The sequence below is a fragment of the Mustela erminea genome, chromosome 7 (assembly GCF_009829155.1).
Source record: "Mustela erminea isolate mMusErm1 chromosome 7, mMusErm1.Pri, whole genome shotgun sequence".
In the NCBI taxonomy this organism is placed as follows: Eukaryota; Metazoa; Chordata; class Mammalia; order Carnivora; family Mustelidae; genus Mustela; species Mustela erminea.
In genome coordinates, this window is record NC_045620.1 from 27,204,289 (window position 1) to 27,219,789 (window position 15,501).

The 15,501-nt window shown below is 55.9% G+C and overlaps 1 protein-coding gene and 1 long non-coding RNA gene across 2 annotated transcripts in view; one reads left to right on the top strand and one right to left on the bottom strand.

Annotated features, from left to right (window-relative positions):
* Nucleotides 1-2,195: 2,195 nt before the first annotated feature.
* On the bottom strand, nucleotides 2,196-14,258 carry SCRT2 (scratch family transcriptional repressor 2). Its single transcript, XM_032351127.1, has 2 exons — nucleotides 14,023-14,258; nucleotides 2,196-3,089 (listed from the first exon to the last, which is right to left on the bottom strand). The coding sequence occupies exons 1-2, from the start codon at nucleotides 14,153-14,155 to the stop codon at nucleotides 2,296-2,298; spliced, it is 927 nt and encodes a 308-aa protein (XP_032207018.1). The 5' UTR covers nucleotides 14,156-14,258; the 3' UTR covers nucleotides 2,196-2,295.
* Nucleotides 2,921-15,501, top strand: part of LOC116595129 — a 55,856-nt gene continuing 43,275 nt past the window's right edge. Inside the window, exon 1 of the long non-coding RNA XR_004287529.1 lies at nucleotides 2,921-3,003. This is a non-coding gene — a long non-coding RNA (uncharacterized LOC116595129). The remainder of the gene's footprint in view (nucleotides 3,004-15,501) is intronic.

A 15,501-nucleotide genomic window follows, 5' to 3' on the forward strand; every position in this document is an offset into this window, starting at 1 on the left:
AGGGCATTCAGGCTAGAGGGAGGGAAATGGAGTGGGAAAAAAATGTAGCTGCAATCAACAAGCTTAATAGAAACAAACAAACAGGATTAATATATTTAAGAAATGTAAAAAGGAAAAAGAAAAAAAAATACAGCTACCTCTCAGATGCCACCCCTGCCCACACTCCTCCCCAATGACAAGGTCTAGAGGCACTGGTGAGTGGCCAAAGTCCCTTTAATATCCCTGAATTGCGTTACAAGTAATACTGCTGGAGGTGAGGGAGAGGGGTCTGGGGTGCGGCATGGGGGAGGAGGAGGGAGGGGGAGCGCCAAGCGCTCATACAAAATATGGCCAAAAGGCTTAGCATGCATGGAAAATTATTGCTGTCGGAAGTTCCTATTTACAGGGTCAACACCCTCCGTAATTGCTTCTGCTACCCATCTCCCTTCCCCACATCCCTGCTGCCTCCCTTCCCCAGGCAGCCTAGAGCTTTGAGAAGCCCTAGAGAAGTGCCCCTGCTCCAGCGGCCCCTCCAGTCTCCACCCTCCTTTGTGGCTGAGGGGAGAGAGGGAGGGTAGGAGAGTCCAGGATTCCTGCCCCCAGAGCTGGGCGCCTAGTGATGGGGCAGAGGCGTGTGCTTACTTAAAGCAGAGGGGGCCAGGGCCTGTGAGCGTGGAGGTGTGTGCTTCGGTCCTCGCCCGGGCATGCAAAAGCGCGGCGGGGGAGGTAGTGGCGGCCAACGTGGGGCGGCTGGCAGCCCCGGCCCCTCTGCCCGGGAGAGTTGCATAGACATGGCCGGGAGGGAGCGCTCCTCCCGGGAGCGGAGTGGGCCGGAGGCCCCAGTGGGGTCCGGGGCTCAGTCGGTCCCTGGAACCTGGGGTCCCTCAAGAAGAGGAATAAATAGGAAACGAATTGAGGAGGTTCCTCTCTGCGGTCTCCCTGGAGTGGGAGTGGAAGGCTCAGGAGGGCGGGGACCTGCCCCATGACTGGACCTCTTCATACAGCTCACCCCCCAAGTGTAGGGTCAGCAGGCTATCCCTCCCATTCTCTTCCCTAGAGAGTTCAGGCTCTGATGAGGGTGAGGCTCCTCCCTCACTCCCCAGATGGGGTGTGTGTGTCGGGGGCGGGGGGGGGGGGGGGGGGGGGGGGGGCGGGGGGACAGCCTTCTATGGCCTTTGCTGTCCCTCTCCTTGCCTGGCTCCCTGACCTCCCAGTCCAGCTGGGGAAGCCAGACCATCCCTGGGTGAGGCCAAAAGATTAAATATAATAATAAATAGATAAATAATAAATAAATAAATAACTGGAGAGGCCCAGCCAGACAGGGGGAAGGGTATTTGTGAGGTGCCCCAGACTCCCCCCCCAAACAAATAAGGAGGGGTCCTGTAGTCCTGGGGGTGGGGGAAAGTGCTCAGAGAATCTGGGGAGAGGGCAGCTGGAGGCTGGAAGCCCAGGGAGGGGCTGTCCTGGGGTGAGAGGAGGACTACATTAGGGGGCAGGGCCTGAACTGCCCCTCAAGTCTGCCCCAGGTCAGGTGAACTCAAAGGGGTGAAAGTTACTGGAGGGATGAAGGGGTCTGGAGAGAATAGGGGGTGGGAGTGGTTGAGAAGGCCCCAGGGCTGAAGAGAGTGGGAAATACATGTGAGCGTAGTGTAGGGGGATGTGAACGACTGGACCTAAGGCCGGGTTACAGAGGGGATCAGGGACAGACTGGGGACTCCAAAGAGGGGTAAGGATTCAGTCCCTAGATGGGCACACATACAGCAAGCCTCAGCAGAGGCTGAAGGAGGGTCTGGGGTTGAAATGTGGCCTGGGAGCTGCAGGGCCTGTGTACCGCGTGGATGGGGAAACCAGGACAGACGTGAGAGTCAAAGGTAGGTTTGGGCTTTAGACTGGGGTTCCGATAGAGGAATAGTAGGAGAGACTCAGCTGAGAACCGAGAGGAAAGGTCTGAAAGTTGATAGGGGAGAGGTGCGGGGTCTGGGAGAGGGCGGAGAACATTCCTGCTCTGGGGCCTGGGAGAGGTGCGGACCTGGTGCCTGAGTTGGGAGCCTTGAGGGCGGGTACAGGAGGTCAAGGTCCGAGTCTGGGGATCAGAAAGGACGATGTGGTCATGTGGTCGGGGTGAGGGCGGGGTGAGCCAGTGCAGGATGTGAGTGGTGGGTCTGGGGCGGGAGAGGAAGGTTCCGGGCTGGGAGTGGGGGTGGGGGGTGGGGAAGGGTTGTTTCCCCCTACCCTCCCAGGGGTGTGGGCAGGGAAACGCTGCTGGGGCGCTTAGAGGACGGAGATGGAGGTGGGGGCCCGAGGGCAGCGGGCGGCTCAGCTGGCGGCGCCGGCGGGGGGCGGCGGGGGCGGCTCGGCCCCCTTGACGCAGGCGGCCTCGCAGTGCTTGTGGAGGTAGGACTTGAGCGCGAAGCTCTTGTCGCACTGGCGGCAGCGGTAGTGCTTGAAGGCCGAGTGCGTCTGCATGTGCGCGCGCAGGTTGGAGCGGTCGGCGAAGGCCTTGCCGCAGTGCGCGCAGCCGAACGGCTTCTCGCCCGTGTGCGAGCGCATGTGGCCCTGCAGCAGCCAGGGACGCGAGAAGGCCTTGCCGCACACGCCGCACTTGTGGCGCAGGTTGTGCGTGAGCACGTGCATGGCCAGCGCGGGCATGGACACGTAGGCCTTTCCGCACGTCGGGCACTTGCGCGCCAGCTGGCTGTCCAGGCTGCGGTGCGTCTGCTTGTGGCGGCTCAGGTTCGACGACGTGGCGTACGTCTTGCCGCACTCGGCGCACGCGTGCCGGTGCCCGCCGCCCGCCGGCGCCCCCGCGCGCCCCGCGCGTCCCCCGGCGCTCCCGGCGTCCCCCGCGCCGCCCGCGTCCCCGCCGCCGCCCCCGCCGCGCCGCCGCCGCGAGCGCCCGTCGGAGATGAAGAAGGCGTCCATGGAGTAGCTGTCGGTCACGGCCGCCTCCCCGCGGAAGTAGCGCGCCGACAGGCTGGACTGCGGGCTCTCCGGATCGCTGTACTCCTCCGGCGCCGCCGGCGGGTAGGCGGGCTCGGCCGGCGCCAGCTCCAGGCCTGGCTTCTGGTCCGCATCGTAGCTGCTGGGGGGCAGGCAGTGCGGGGCATAACCTGCAGGGGAGGGAAGGGAGCGAGGACGAAGGTGAGGTGCTGCTGAGGGCCAGTCACTCCGCGCGCCCTCCCTTCGGGGCGTCCCCGTGCTCGCGCTTGGGAGACACTGGCTGCTGGTAAGACAGTGGCTTCCGCCCTGCACCTTCCCCCTGCCTGGGTTCAGATTCCTTCTCTATGGCCCACGATGGAAACAACCCCTGCACCACCCTCTCGGAGCACGGTGCTCCCACGGTTCTACCGGCTGTGTGCTCACTATTTTCTGAAGTGCTCACAACCACGCAGTGAAACTCCTACTGGTATTACACCCACTTTACAGATGAAGACAAAAAGAGTCTGTAAATTCGCAGCTAGTAAGTGATGGAGCCAAGATGCAGGCCTTAGCAGGTTGACGCCAAAGGCCATGCAGTCTTTATTCTAACAACATTCTGCTGTTTTGGTGCTTGCCATAACTTCTCTGAATCTGTTTTTTCATCTACAAAATGGAGCTTATATTTGGACACTGCCTCCCAGAGTCTTTGTGTTAAGTGATGAAAAGAAGTTAAGTGATGAAAAGAAGTGTGTGTTAAGCGTGCATCAGGCTCTGCCTCTGGTTTATGTGTGTTAACTCATTCAACCCTTATAGACCCTGCAAAGTTGGTATTGTTATCATCCTCATTTTCCGTGTAAGGAAATCAGGAAAGAGAGGGAGGGAGGGAGCACACAGCAATTGCTATATAAATGTTAGCTATTATAATTACACTTTTTGCTTGCTTAAAAAAGTGACTTCACTGAAGATTACTTAATTGTCTGCCTCTCCCACCCGACTATGAGCTTCCAAGGGCTGACTCTGTGTGCCCAGCGTGTACCTGGCTTTAAAAAGGTGTGCAATAAGTAGATGTTGCATAAATGAATTAAAAATCTTGATAGACCCACCTCCCAGGGATGCTAGAGGATTTAAGAGGTCAAGTGTGGGGCATGTTATAGGCAGTCCAGGAAGGGGACTTTCTTGTCCTTGCTCCCAACCCTGTTTTGCTTCCAGCTCCACTAGAAACATTCTGGGGTCTCCCTGTGAGAATTCACCTCCCCCTCTTCCTCCCTCCTCTTCATAGTCGGACCAGAAATCCTGTCTACTTGGGTTTGTGTGATTGGTGGGTAGACAGACTGAGGCTCTCCCAGGGGGTTCCACAGAGGCTTCCCAACTGCAGGGGCCACCTTGATTTGTCTCTCCCCTCAAGACCTAGCTGGTCCTAGCACCCTCCCAAGAGGACCCTGGGGTCTGGGCTCCCAGGAGAATTTCTGGCAGATAGACACAAAGTTATCAACATGGCACCAAGGTTGTGTGTCCATTGTCTTTTGATTCCAGGAGGACAGTGAAGGTTAGGCCCCTTTCTGAGGTTTCAAGCTGGGGAAAGCTGGGCAAACTAGGAGATTTAACCCTCTCCTTCTGAGAGCTTGAGACCTGCTCTCCCCACATTTCACCTTCAACATCCCCAACTCAAGAAAGCAGGTGGAAGAGGACTTTGTAAGCTGGGAACTGGATTCAGAGCCTTCCTTCCTTGAAACATCCTGCCTCATTCAGCCTCTGTACCTTTTCCTCTTCTCTGGGATCTGGGATGGTGATAGAATAAAGTCTGTGCAGACTGTCCCCCAACCCTGAAGACAAGGTTAGGCCCCTTGTTTTTTTCTTCTTTCCCTTCAGATGTTGGCACAGGACCCACTGCACACAGAAGTGGTTCGGGATTGTGGGGGTGGATGACTCAGTAGGGAGGGGCTCTGGTTGCAGAGAAGGCAGTGGTGCTGGCAGTTTTTTTAATTGGGGAGGGAAGGTTGCCCAGCCTCTCAGCACCCAATCCTCCCCTCCTGTCTGCCTTTGGTCTGGAGGTTCCCCCACCTCCCAGGCCAGGAATCAAGCTTCGCACTCATGCCCCAAAACATTCAGAGAGAATATTGTTTCAGACTAAGTTAAATACCTTCAGACACTCCCAGACCTCCTGTCTCCTATATTTCCACTGTAACTACTAGGAATAATGATGACAATAGCTAATATTTACTGAGCACTTACTGCGTGCCGGACCCTGTGCTAAGCGCTTCACTCCCCTCGCCTGACCAAATGTCACAAAACCACTTCTATGACACATAAATGGAAGCATGGAGAGGTGATGGTACTTGTTCAAGGGATGGAGCCAGGATTGAGATCTACTGCACTGCTCCCCTTGTTTTCCACACCCCCAGAGGTCCCCGAGGCAGAGGCTACAGCTGGGTGGTTCACCTCCTATCCCTGGTGCCCTGTCTTGTGGGCACAAGGTAAATTATTTGTGAAATGGGTGATAAACGGTGATAAAGATTTGCCAGGCCAGCCTTACTCCCCAGCCCAGCAGGATCTGCTACAAGCCATTCTGTCTGGCTGTTCTTGGGACAGCTTGATTCCCCGCAGAGATTCTGGGTGACCTTGAGCAAGTCATGCCCCTCTCTGTGCCTCAGGGGATAGATCTCCATTTGCAGGGGATCGCTGATCTTGTGACCAGCGCCTTGCATGTTCTGTTATGAAATAAGGATGGCATACTAGTTGAGAGCACCACCTTGGTACCAGGCTGCCTGAATGGAGTTCCAACTTTACGGTGCCCAGCTGTGTGACCTTAGACAAACTGCTTGACCTCTCTGTGCCTCTCTTGCCCCAGCTCTAAAATGGGGGATAATGTAAGCCTGCATACAGTTGTAGTAAGGAGTCCATGAGTAAACAAACAGTGAATGAAAAATGAAGAAATAATGATGAATATGCTAGAGCACTTAACATGTCAGATGCTGTTTTAGGGCTTTATATGCACGAATGCATTCCATCCTCATGACTCCAGTTGGCACCATGTTACAGATCAGGAAATTTAGATACAAGGTAATTAAGTAACATGCCCAGCAAGTAACTTAGAGCCAGGATCCCACCCCAGTGCTGGGCACATTGCAAACCCTTGATCCTTGTGTGCTGTTATTATTAGTAATAATAATAACCTTCCCAGCTGGGTTTCTGTACTGCAGTTTTCTTGGCACCTGCCAAGACACATCCTGATGTTCTTCTCCGGGCCTCTGTTTCCTCAGGATGTGTAATTTTTACATCATGTTCGGGGTGAGGAAACTTCTGGTGGGGTAGTAGGAGTTCAGTGAACCAGGCAAGTCCTCACCCAAATTGGGCTTCCTGCCCGTGGTGCCCTCTGGTGGCAGCCTGCAGCACTGCAGCACCGTACTCCTGTCGCTGGGGGGCTCTTTACATAGAAATAGGGGTTCCTCAAACAAAGGCTGGTCCTCTGCCTAGGGATGGATGCATAACTGGCTTCAGGCCGGGCATTGCAGGCCAGACCTGATTCCCCGCATCTGTGGAGCTCAGCATGGGTTGTGGGGTGGGGTGGAGTTGGGGGTTCTATGAGAGTTTGCATGGTCACATTAGGACTAGGTGGTTCTAACTTGCTTTGTGACCTTGGACAGGTTACTTAACCTCTCTGGATTTGGTCTGTATAGGAAGAAGGTTGACTGGTATGCTTTAAAGGCTCACTCTGCCCCATGGCTGAATAGATCCTCAGGGATGCCCAGTTTCCTGTCCTTCACAAACACCCTCAACTCCACCTCATCCTCCTCAGATCAGCCTAGACTTCTCCCTGTCTATGTGACCTTGGTAAGTTATTTAACCTTTTTGTGCCACATATGTGTAAGGGAGCATATAATAGCATATAATAGCATTAAATGAGTTAATGCATATAAAGTGCTTAGTACAATGCTTGGCACACAATAGCCTCTCAAGCTGCTTTTATTATTGTCATCATTATCATCCCTGCATTTCTGGTGATATCCTTCTAATCTACCAGGAGTAGAAGGAGACACACACGGGTGTCTCAGGCTGCTATGGGACCTTGGGCAAAGCACCTCACCTCTCTGGTCCTCAACCCTGGAGAACCCTTCAGGACACTCCTAAGTTGTGCTCTAACTGTGCATGGAACCCAGATGGGTTTGGGGTGCTTTCCTCTGCTCCACAGGTGACCGGAGATGGCTGAGCTGCCTGTCCTCCACCTGACAGGGTGAGACAGGGCTCTCCTGTTTGGGTCGCAGTAGAGGCAGGAATGGCCAGGGACCCAGAGAGAAAACCAGGGGCACACTCATCCTGGCTCTTTTACCCATATCCTAGCTGTGTGACCTTGAGCAAGTCACACAGCGTCTCTGGGCTCAAATCCCCTATTTGAGGGATAGGGACCAGAGCACCCCTTGCCACTTGGAGGGACACTTTGGAGATACAGCGATATCACACACGTGTCACCTGAGAATGACTTTTGGTGTTCTCTGCCTATGAGTCTTAATACTTTAGATGGAAAGTCCAGAATTGATTAAAAAATTAAAAATCCTGCACTCAAAGGAGTGGTGGAAAGGGAATTTCATGGAGATTAAGGTGCCGGGTGCTCCACAGACACAGTCTCATCGGACTGGCCCCTTGGGGAGAGGGCAGGGGGCATCTTGAGTAAATACCACCACTGCTACCTACCACTGCTTCCCGTCAGCCTCCCTCTGTGCCAGGCAGTATGTTACGCCCAGAGGCCTGGGGGCCCAGAGAGGGGAGAAGGTTTGTCCAAGGTCACTGGCAGAGGAGTTAGGCTTACAACCCTCCAGAGTATGTGTTTTTTCCAAAACACCCCAACTGGATGGAGACTGCTGGTGGTGGGAAGTTTACAGTTGGTGTGGCAAAGGGGCAGTGGGTTTCTTCAGATAACATCACCTAGTTGGCCTATGTCTGAGGGGTTGATGAGGGGCTGGGGCTGTGGAGAAGCTGCTTGGGAAAATGTTCCTGCCCCTTGTAAATTTTTGCAAATAAAAGCAGTACAAGTAGTGATTGACACTGAGTATACTTACTGTATACAAGGTGCCCTGCTCAGTGCTTTGTGCACACTAGCTCCTGTCTGAGGGAACCTGATAGTCACTTCCTACCGTGCCCTGCGGAAGCTGAGGCTCAGAGAGGGGCCTTGACCCACCTCAGGTCACGAAGCAAGCTCTTTGGTCACAAGCTCTCGTAAGAGCTAGGCCAGCCTTCTGCCTCTTAGTCCTGGACTCCTTTTCCTAGTCTCTCCCAGATTCCTAGGGTCCCAAACTTCCTGCCGGGAATTTCCAGCCCCCGTCCCACTTCCCTGCCTTGAGATGGGCAGAAAAAGAGAGGGGCCTGGTGGTGGGCCAGCTTTCCAGGTGGCCCACTTTCCTGAGGAGGGCCCAGCCCTGCTTGGTGGTGGGAGCTGGAGGGGCTGCTGCACGGGTATATTTAGAGCTGCTGCTTGCTGTGCCAGGGCCTCGGGCCTCGAGAATCAGCTCCAGCCAGCTGAGCAGAAAGCCAGGTCTGTCAGCAGCAAAGCGGGATAAAAATAGTTTCTCCTGTCTGCTCACAGAGCTGGGCAAAGGGGCTGGTACCTCCCCCTCCCCTTATTATAGCATCTTTGTTAGCTGTTCCCTGGGCACTGGACCAGAAATGACACCCACCTCCTCCAAGGGCCTGGCAGCTGGTACACCTGCCCACTGGGGAGGGGTCCCTGAGTCCAGATGATCAGGGGACAGAATGAGGTCTGGCCCAACGTGACCACGGCTATAGGGTGTGGGGCTGATGCCCACTGACCCAGGCCCAGGGAGTGTCTAGAGGATTCCAGAGTCCCTCCCCATTTTCTCCCCTCCAGAAATCCCACATATTCTGTTTTTTCCTGACTGTGACCCAATTCCTGTGGCCCACAGGGAGGTCCACAGCTCTGCAGGAATCAATAGGAAAGATTTTTCAAGAGGTTGTGGAGATAGGAGTAGGTGGCTAAGGGTCTTGAATTGCCTAGCACTGGCTGGTGGAGCAGCCTCGTGCTCCCTTGGGGGGAATCTCAGCAGGCCCTTGCACAATGCATGCAGGCTCTCCAAGCCTCCCGCTTTCTGCCCTACCCTCTCTACTCCAGGGAGGTGTAATCAGAGGGCCTCTCCAGCCTCCCTTCCTACCAAAGGCTGGCAGCTAGAGACAGCTGGGAGGGAGGTCAGGGAGTGTACGAGCCCCATCTCTCTCACTGTGCCCCCCAGAGGACCTCTAGGCTGTGAATATCCCTAGAATGTGTAGATGAAGCGCTCAACAGGGAGATGTGACTGGGTCCACCATTTATGCCCTTGTGACCTCGTGCGAGTGATGGGCCTCCCTGGCCTCATTTGCCTTTGTAGTTTGGAGATAATTCTACCCCCCCACCCCCCCACCCCCCGTGCTCACTGCCCTTTGCCCACAGCGTGTGGGGAGATTAGGGGGTGCAGGGAGTCTTTGAGATATGTAAATTGCTGTGCTGACATAGGGACTTGATGTATTCTGCTCTCCCTCAGGAACTACAAACTGAGACTGTTTGAAGAGTGGATGCTCAGCTCCAGGCCTTCATGTCCCCTTTGTGACCCCAGGTTTTCGGGGAGGCTGTGGGCCCCAGATTCTATATCCCACGTGGGCCCTGTTATTCCATACTCACACTGACTAATTCTTAGGAAAGTCAAATTTCTGGATCCCTAGAAGGTCAGAGCTGAGAGCAAGTTCAACTGCTTGAGTTCATGAAAGGGAAACCAAGGCTGGAGTAGGGGAAGACTAGTCCAAGGACACAGAGAAAACTAATGGTGGGTTTAAGACTTGAGCCTGGGAAGCCTCGAGAATGGACCTGGACATGACCTTGGACTGGAAGTTTGACCTGGGGCTTAATCCTGGACCCTGAACCTGAGCATTGACCTGGGCCTGATCTTAGACATTGAAACTTGAACTTGGACATGAATTTGTTCTGAATATTGGATAGGACCTATAACCTTGCACATTGACCTTGGACCTAGACCTTGGAATTAAGGTTGAACATGGTTGTTAGGCTTGGATCTCAGATCTGGACTTGGACATTAGACTAGACATTGGACCTGGACTTTGAACCTGGACCTCTGACATGTCTCTAACCTGTATCGTGGACCTAGACCAAGACTGAGAGGCCAGGGGAAGTGCTAGTTAAAGAAGAGCCAGATGGGCCTGCTGTGTGTCCTTGGGCACCTCCCCAGCCTTCTCTGGGCTCCCTCTGCCAAGGGATTGGGGCAGCCCTTTTGCATCCCTGCTCTCAAGATGGACTTTCTGAGGTGTGGGGTGGATGTGTTGGGGATTTTCAGCCAGGCTTCCAGGCCCGGCCTGGAGCGACTCCCTGGCGCCATCAGAGGGAGTGAGAGGATGTGGGCGCTGGTATAATGTGGTCAACTAGATAAGCCCATGGGCAAGAGTAGGAGTGCTTCCCCAGCCTGCTGGGGAGGCTTAATGTAGCTGTGGAGGGCAGACAACTGTGTTATTGGATTGGCATTGATCCCTCATCTGCCTGGGTCAGATGCACTCTGAAGGAGTATGGAGGCAGGACTCGGCTGGGGATACAGAGAAAGGGGGACCCGGAGCCCGGCTGGAGTTCTGAGTTAGGGTGTGAGAGTGTGAGGGAGTGAAGCTGTCTTCGCTCGGGTCCGTGGAGACTACTGCTGTGCAGATAGATAAGCAGCAGCCCGCTCTGGGATAGCTCAGAGTGCCCAGCATCTCCCCAGGGTGGGGGCCCAGCACCTGCAAAGCGGCGGGCTTGACGGAGTTGGAGGACGAGGGTGTGAGAGGGTTAGGGGGATGTGAGTTGGCATCTCACAAGACTGAATCTGTGTTCAGCATTCACCCAGGGAAGAGGAGGGGAAGGGGAGGCTGCACCGAGGCAGAAAACAGTGGAGGAGCAAGAGGAGCAGGAGGGGGAGAAATGAGGCATTGTATTGGGCAGGATGGTGGAATTAAATCTGGTCTCCCTTCTTTGGGGAGCTATGCAGAAAGGCCTGGAGATTTTTTAAATTTGGGAGGCTTCCCCTTCCCTATTTCGGAGTTCTTTGGGCTGGTGGGGGGCAGCCTGGAACCCCAATGCACCTGCCTCACCCTTTGCCCAGCCCTCAGAGGCTGAAAAGGGAGGGAGTAGGGAGGCAAAGAAGAGCGTGTGTGTGTGTGTGTGTGTGTGTGTGTGTGTGTGTGTGTGTGTGTATTTGTGTAGGAGGAGTCCTCCAGGAATCCTCAGCACTCCCAGGCATTCCCTGAGCTGGGAGTACACCTCTTTTATTTGGGGCCCTGCATCTTCCATCAGTGAGGAGCCTGTGGTTCTTCTGACCTCCACATTCACAGGCCCCCTCCCTACACCCCTCCCCAGCTTCCCCTCCCACAAGCTTCATCCTGACCCTGTGGCCGTTGCTGCAGGAATGGCTTGTAAGAGGATCTTTCTAATAACTGGAACTATCTCCAGCCCCAGGCCCTTCCCCCCTTCCCCCTCCCTTCCCCTCCCTCCCTCCATCTCCTCACCTCCCCCCCTCCTCTCTTTCTCCTTGTTTACCCAGCACACTTACACACGCTGGGAGAGAAAAACGTCGGCTCAGCAATTTTTCACACTTCCCTCAAACGCTCAGCAAGGTTATTTCCGGCAGAGCGGAGACAACGGGCCACTAGCCGGCAGGCTCTCTGAGGACCCCCAGCACCCTGTCCACCCATGGAATGAGGGAGCCTCACTGTCCAGTCTAGCCACACCCCAGGGGTAGGAGAGGCCCTTGAAAACAGGATGAGGCGGACCCTGTGTTTCCCAGCCATACCCAGGCTTGAAGGGTCACCCCCGGTCTCTGGCACAGGCCCTTTACCGCAGGCACTACCAAAGCAGCTAGGCCAGGGTGCCTGTCCTCGTTGTGAGGCATCCTGCAGAGAATGAAGCTGAGAAATACCTGGTCTCAGAAACTCTGCCACCCTCAGCCAGGCGTTGGATGGCAAACAGAATCCTACAGAGACCCTGACAATGGCCCCCTGCAGTCCATTAGACCCTCATCCAGGCATCTCCAGTGCCTCCCATCTCACAGTTGACCTTCACAGAAGCTGAGCTTGTCAGAGTTGGAAGGATACTTAGTTCAGCATCCAAACTCTTTCGCTGCTGGGGAGACAGAGGACCAGAGAAGGGAAGACACTTGCCTAAGGTCACACAGTGAGTCAGAGACCTAGTCTCCCAGAGTTCCAGGCCAGATATCAGACTATCACAACAGCCTCAGGATTCTCTGGAGGCTAGGGAAGTAGTCTAGAGCCCTTTAGGGGAAAGGGCCAGAGACAGGAGAGGTTCTAGGGTGTCGAACCCGGTGGAACCCCCATAGGAACACCCTTGCTGATAGCTTTGCTCCAACTTTTGCCTTGACCCCACCACGATTCACTCAAGGGTTCCTTTCAAAGCTTTTTGAGACTTAATTCAAAGCCAGGTGCTCCTGTCACCCTCCTGAGGAATAGTTTGCAGTTTGGGCTGTGCAAGAGAAATTCTCTAAGCTTCTCTGGGTTTCCTCAACTGGCCTGGGGACAGGACCACTGGGGCTCCAGGGAGTGGGAGCCCAGGGCTTTGTGTCAGTCTCCCAAGGAATCCACATCCTCATCTTGCAGGCATTTCAGTTCCTACCCAGATCCTAGCACACATACTCCCCAGCCCTGGCATGGTCCCAGGTCTACCCTCTGTCCTGCCAGCACTCATACAAGCCCAGCCATATCCCTGGGCCTCTGTCCTTGACCCCAAGAGGCCCTGGGGTCAAGAAAAGAGGACAGTAGAATAAGGGGACATATAGGCAATGGAAAAAGGGGGTTGGTTCTCTGGGGGAGGCACAAGGCTGAGAAACTATAGCTGTATCCCTGATCACTCCCTAATTTCTTTGACCTTGATGAGGTCACAGAGCCCTTTGCCCAGCACTTTCTTGCTACCTGGCTTGATAGAGTGATGGAATGTGGGTGAAGTGCTTGGAAATCCCTAAGGTGAAAACTCCCACCCTCCCTGGCCCCTGCCTTCACCACCTCACCTCCCCCCACCCCCCACCCCAGCCCTTTCTTCTCTTCTTTTTCTCCCCTCTCCTCTCCTCTCCTCCCTCACCCCTCTCCCCTCCACACACCCCAAAGCTGATGCCACATGTGATGTCAGATTTCTTAGTGCCAAAGGGATGCCTCTTCTCCAGACACCTGCCTGGTATGGGCCATGAGAGGAGAACCCTTTTGTGATCCCCTTGATGGGGGATGGGGTCTACACAGGCAGTCTCTGATTCTTCTCCATACCCTTCAGAGATCACCCCTTTCTGAGGCTAAATGACCTCTCTTGTCCCTCAAACCCTTGTCCCTGCAGGAACTTGCTCTGAGAAGAGATGGAGTGTGCTGGGGGTGGGGGACTTACAAGGAACAGCAGGGCTGGCTCTGGAGGGGGTTGAGAAGCTGGAGTGGGGAAGGAGTGCAGCCCAGGGGAACAGGAGCCACTTTAGGGGAACACCTCCTAGAAATCCCCTCTTTCTTGCAGCCCCAAGGACAGGCCCAGCCTTTGGCAGGCATGTGGCTGAGGGTAACAAAAGAGTTGCTGAGAGAGGGGGCCTGGGTACACTTGTCTGGCATCGCCAGGGGGAGCAGGCTTGAAGGGAAGGAGGGTGCCCCCAGCTACACCCAAGGAGCCAGCCCTATCTCCCCAGGGACTGGTAGTCCTGGCTTGCTTATTTTCCCCACTAGGGCAGTACACTCAGGCAGCCAGCCTCCTTCCCTCCACCAGGGAGAGAGGACCCTCAGACTGCCTTGTGCATTAGCCCCCCAGCATTAGCCCTTCGTGGGTGCCTCTCTCTCTCTTTCCATTCTCTCACCACCTCTCACTCCAGCCCCGTTTAGGGCCACAACTTTCAAAGTCCGGGCTGGCGCGTGGCTGTGGGATGGATCGACCCTGCGACTTTCCCTTTGTAGGGACCTAGCCCCTGCCCCGCCCGCCCGGCCCTCGGGAAGCCCGGGAGGCGCACACAGCTAGGGAAATCTCCTCCCGGGGTTCCCTGCCGCGCGCACCCCTCCTCGTGGCCCGAGATGGGGAGGGCTCGAACTCCCCTCCCTCTCCTCCCCACCCCCCCGCCGGGTCCTACTCACCGTTGTCCCCGGGCGGCCCCCGGGCGCCAGGCAGCACGTAGGCGGTCTCCAAGGGGTGGTAGGTGGGGGCCGGCACCCCGCTGCACTGGAAGCCGTCCCCTTTGATCTTCTTTACCAAGAAGGAGCGCGGCATGGTGCGACTGGCGGGGGGCTCGGCGGGGGCACTTGCGTGGGGCCCCGGTGGGGGGAGGCGGCCAGTCGGGCGCGATTGGCTGTCGGCGCGGGGTTTCAGCACTGGACAGCTCCCAGCGGGCGGGCGGGCGGCAGCGCGGAGCCGGCACCGGTGGCGGCGGCCCCGGCTCTGGCTCGGGCTCCCGCTCGGGCTTGGCGGCGGCGGCGCGCAGACGGGTGATCGCTGGAGCTGTGCTCAGCACTCCGGCTGCCGGCTTTATATGGGACGCAGGCTGGAGGAGATCAGGTGGTCCCCTAGCAATGGAACTGTTCAGCGCTCTAATCCATCAAATGTCCCCCAGGACAATCGCTCCGCACACGTTCCCCTGAACCGGCAGCGGTGGGGGCAGGCCAGGCGCAGGGAGCAGCGGGCAGGCAGGAGGGGAGAAAGTGAGGGCGAGAAAGGCGCAGAGATATAGAGAGACGGAGAAAGAGGAGTGGGGAGGGGGGGAGGAGGGAAAGAGAGAGAGAGGGAGAGAGGAGATACACAGAGAAAGACAGAAAGAGGCATACAGAGAAAGAGAGACACACACACTGAAAGAGGTAGAAATAGAGACCGAGATAAGGACAAAAAGACACAAGAGAGAAACATAGGAAAACAGAGATGGAAAGAAGTAGCAACACACGCTCACACACCCATGGGAGAAAGAGAGAGATCCAGACACACAAAAAGAAAGCCCCTCAGGGATGCCAAGAAAGGGAAAGAAAAGTGTAAGATAGAGGGAGAAGCCGAGGGGAGAGGACAGAGAGTGGTCTGGGCAGGTGGGGTTCAGGCACATGGGGACACAGGGAAGGGGATGCAAAGAAAAGAGTGTGAGCTCCCCAGCTGCGACCCTCCTGCCTCCAGTCCTCTCCCTTTCCCCCAATTCAGAAGTGGCCAGTGTAGACACTCAGTTTTAACTAGAGGAAGTCGTCACCCCCACCCCAGCTTGACCTCCCACTGAAGCGCCCTATTGGGTTTGGGGTTCAACTTTCTTCTCCCAGAACTGGTGGGGGCAGCAAGTCCCCCATGCGGATGCTGGCCCCGCTCATTCGGTCCTGTTCCGGTGCCTAGCTCAGGCAGGCGCTGCAAGAGGAAGTGAAAATCGTCCAGTAATTAATTTCCCTGCTGCCGGGGGGTGGTGGTTTTGACACATCCGAGGCTGTGTCTTTCCCTGAAGCGGGGAGCAGACAATAGAGACACGTGGACTGGGAAGGGAGAGGGGGGAAGGGAGGGGGAGCGGGGCTCCCGCTGGAACTCTTTGCAGGTCAGCTCCTTTGTCTCCAGGAGGATCTGAGTAGATCCCCCCCACCCCACCATCCGGCCAA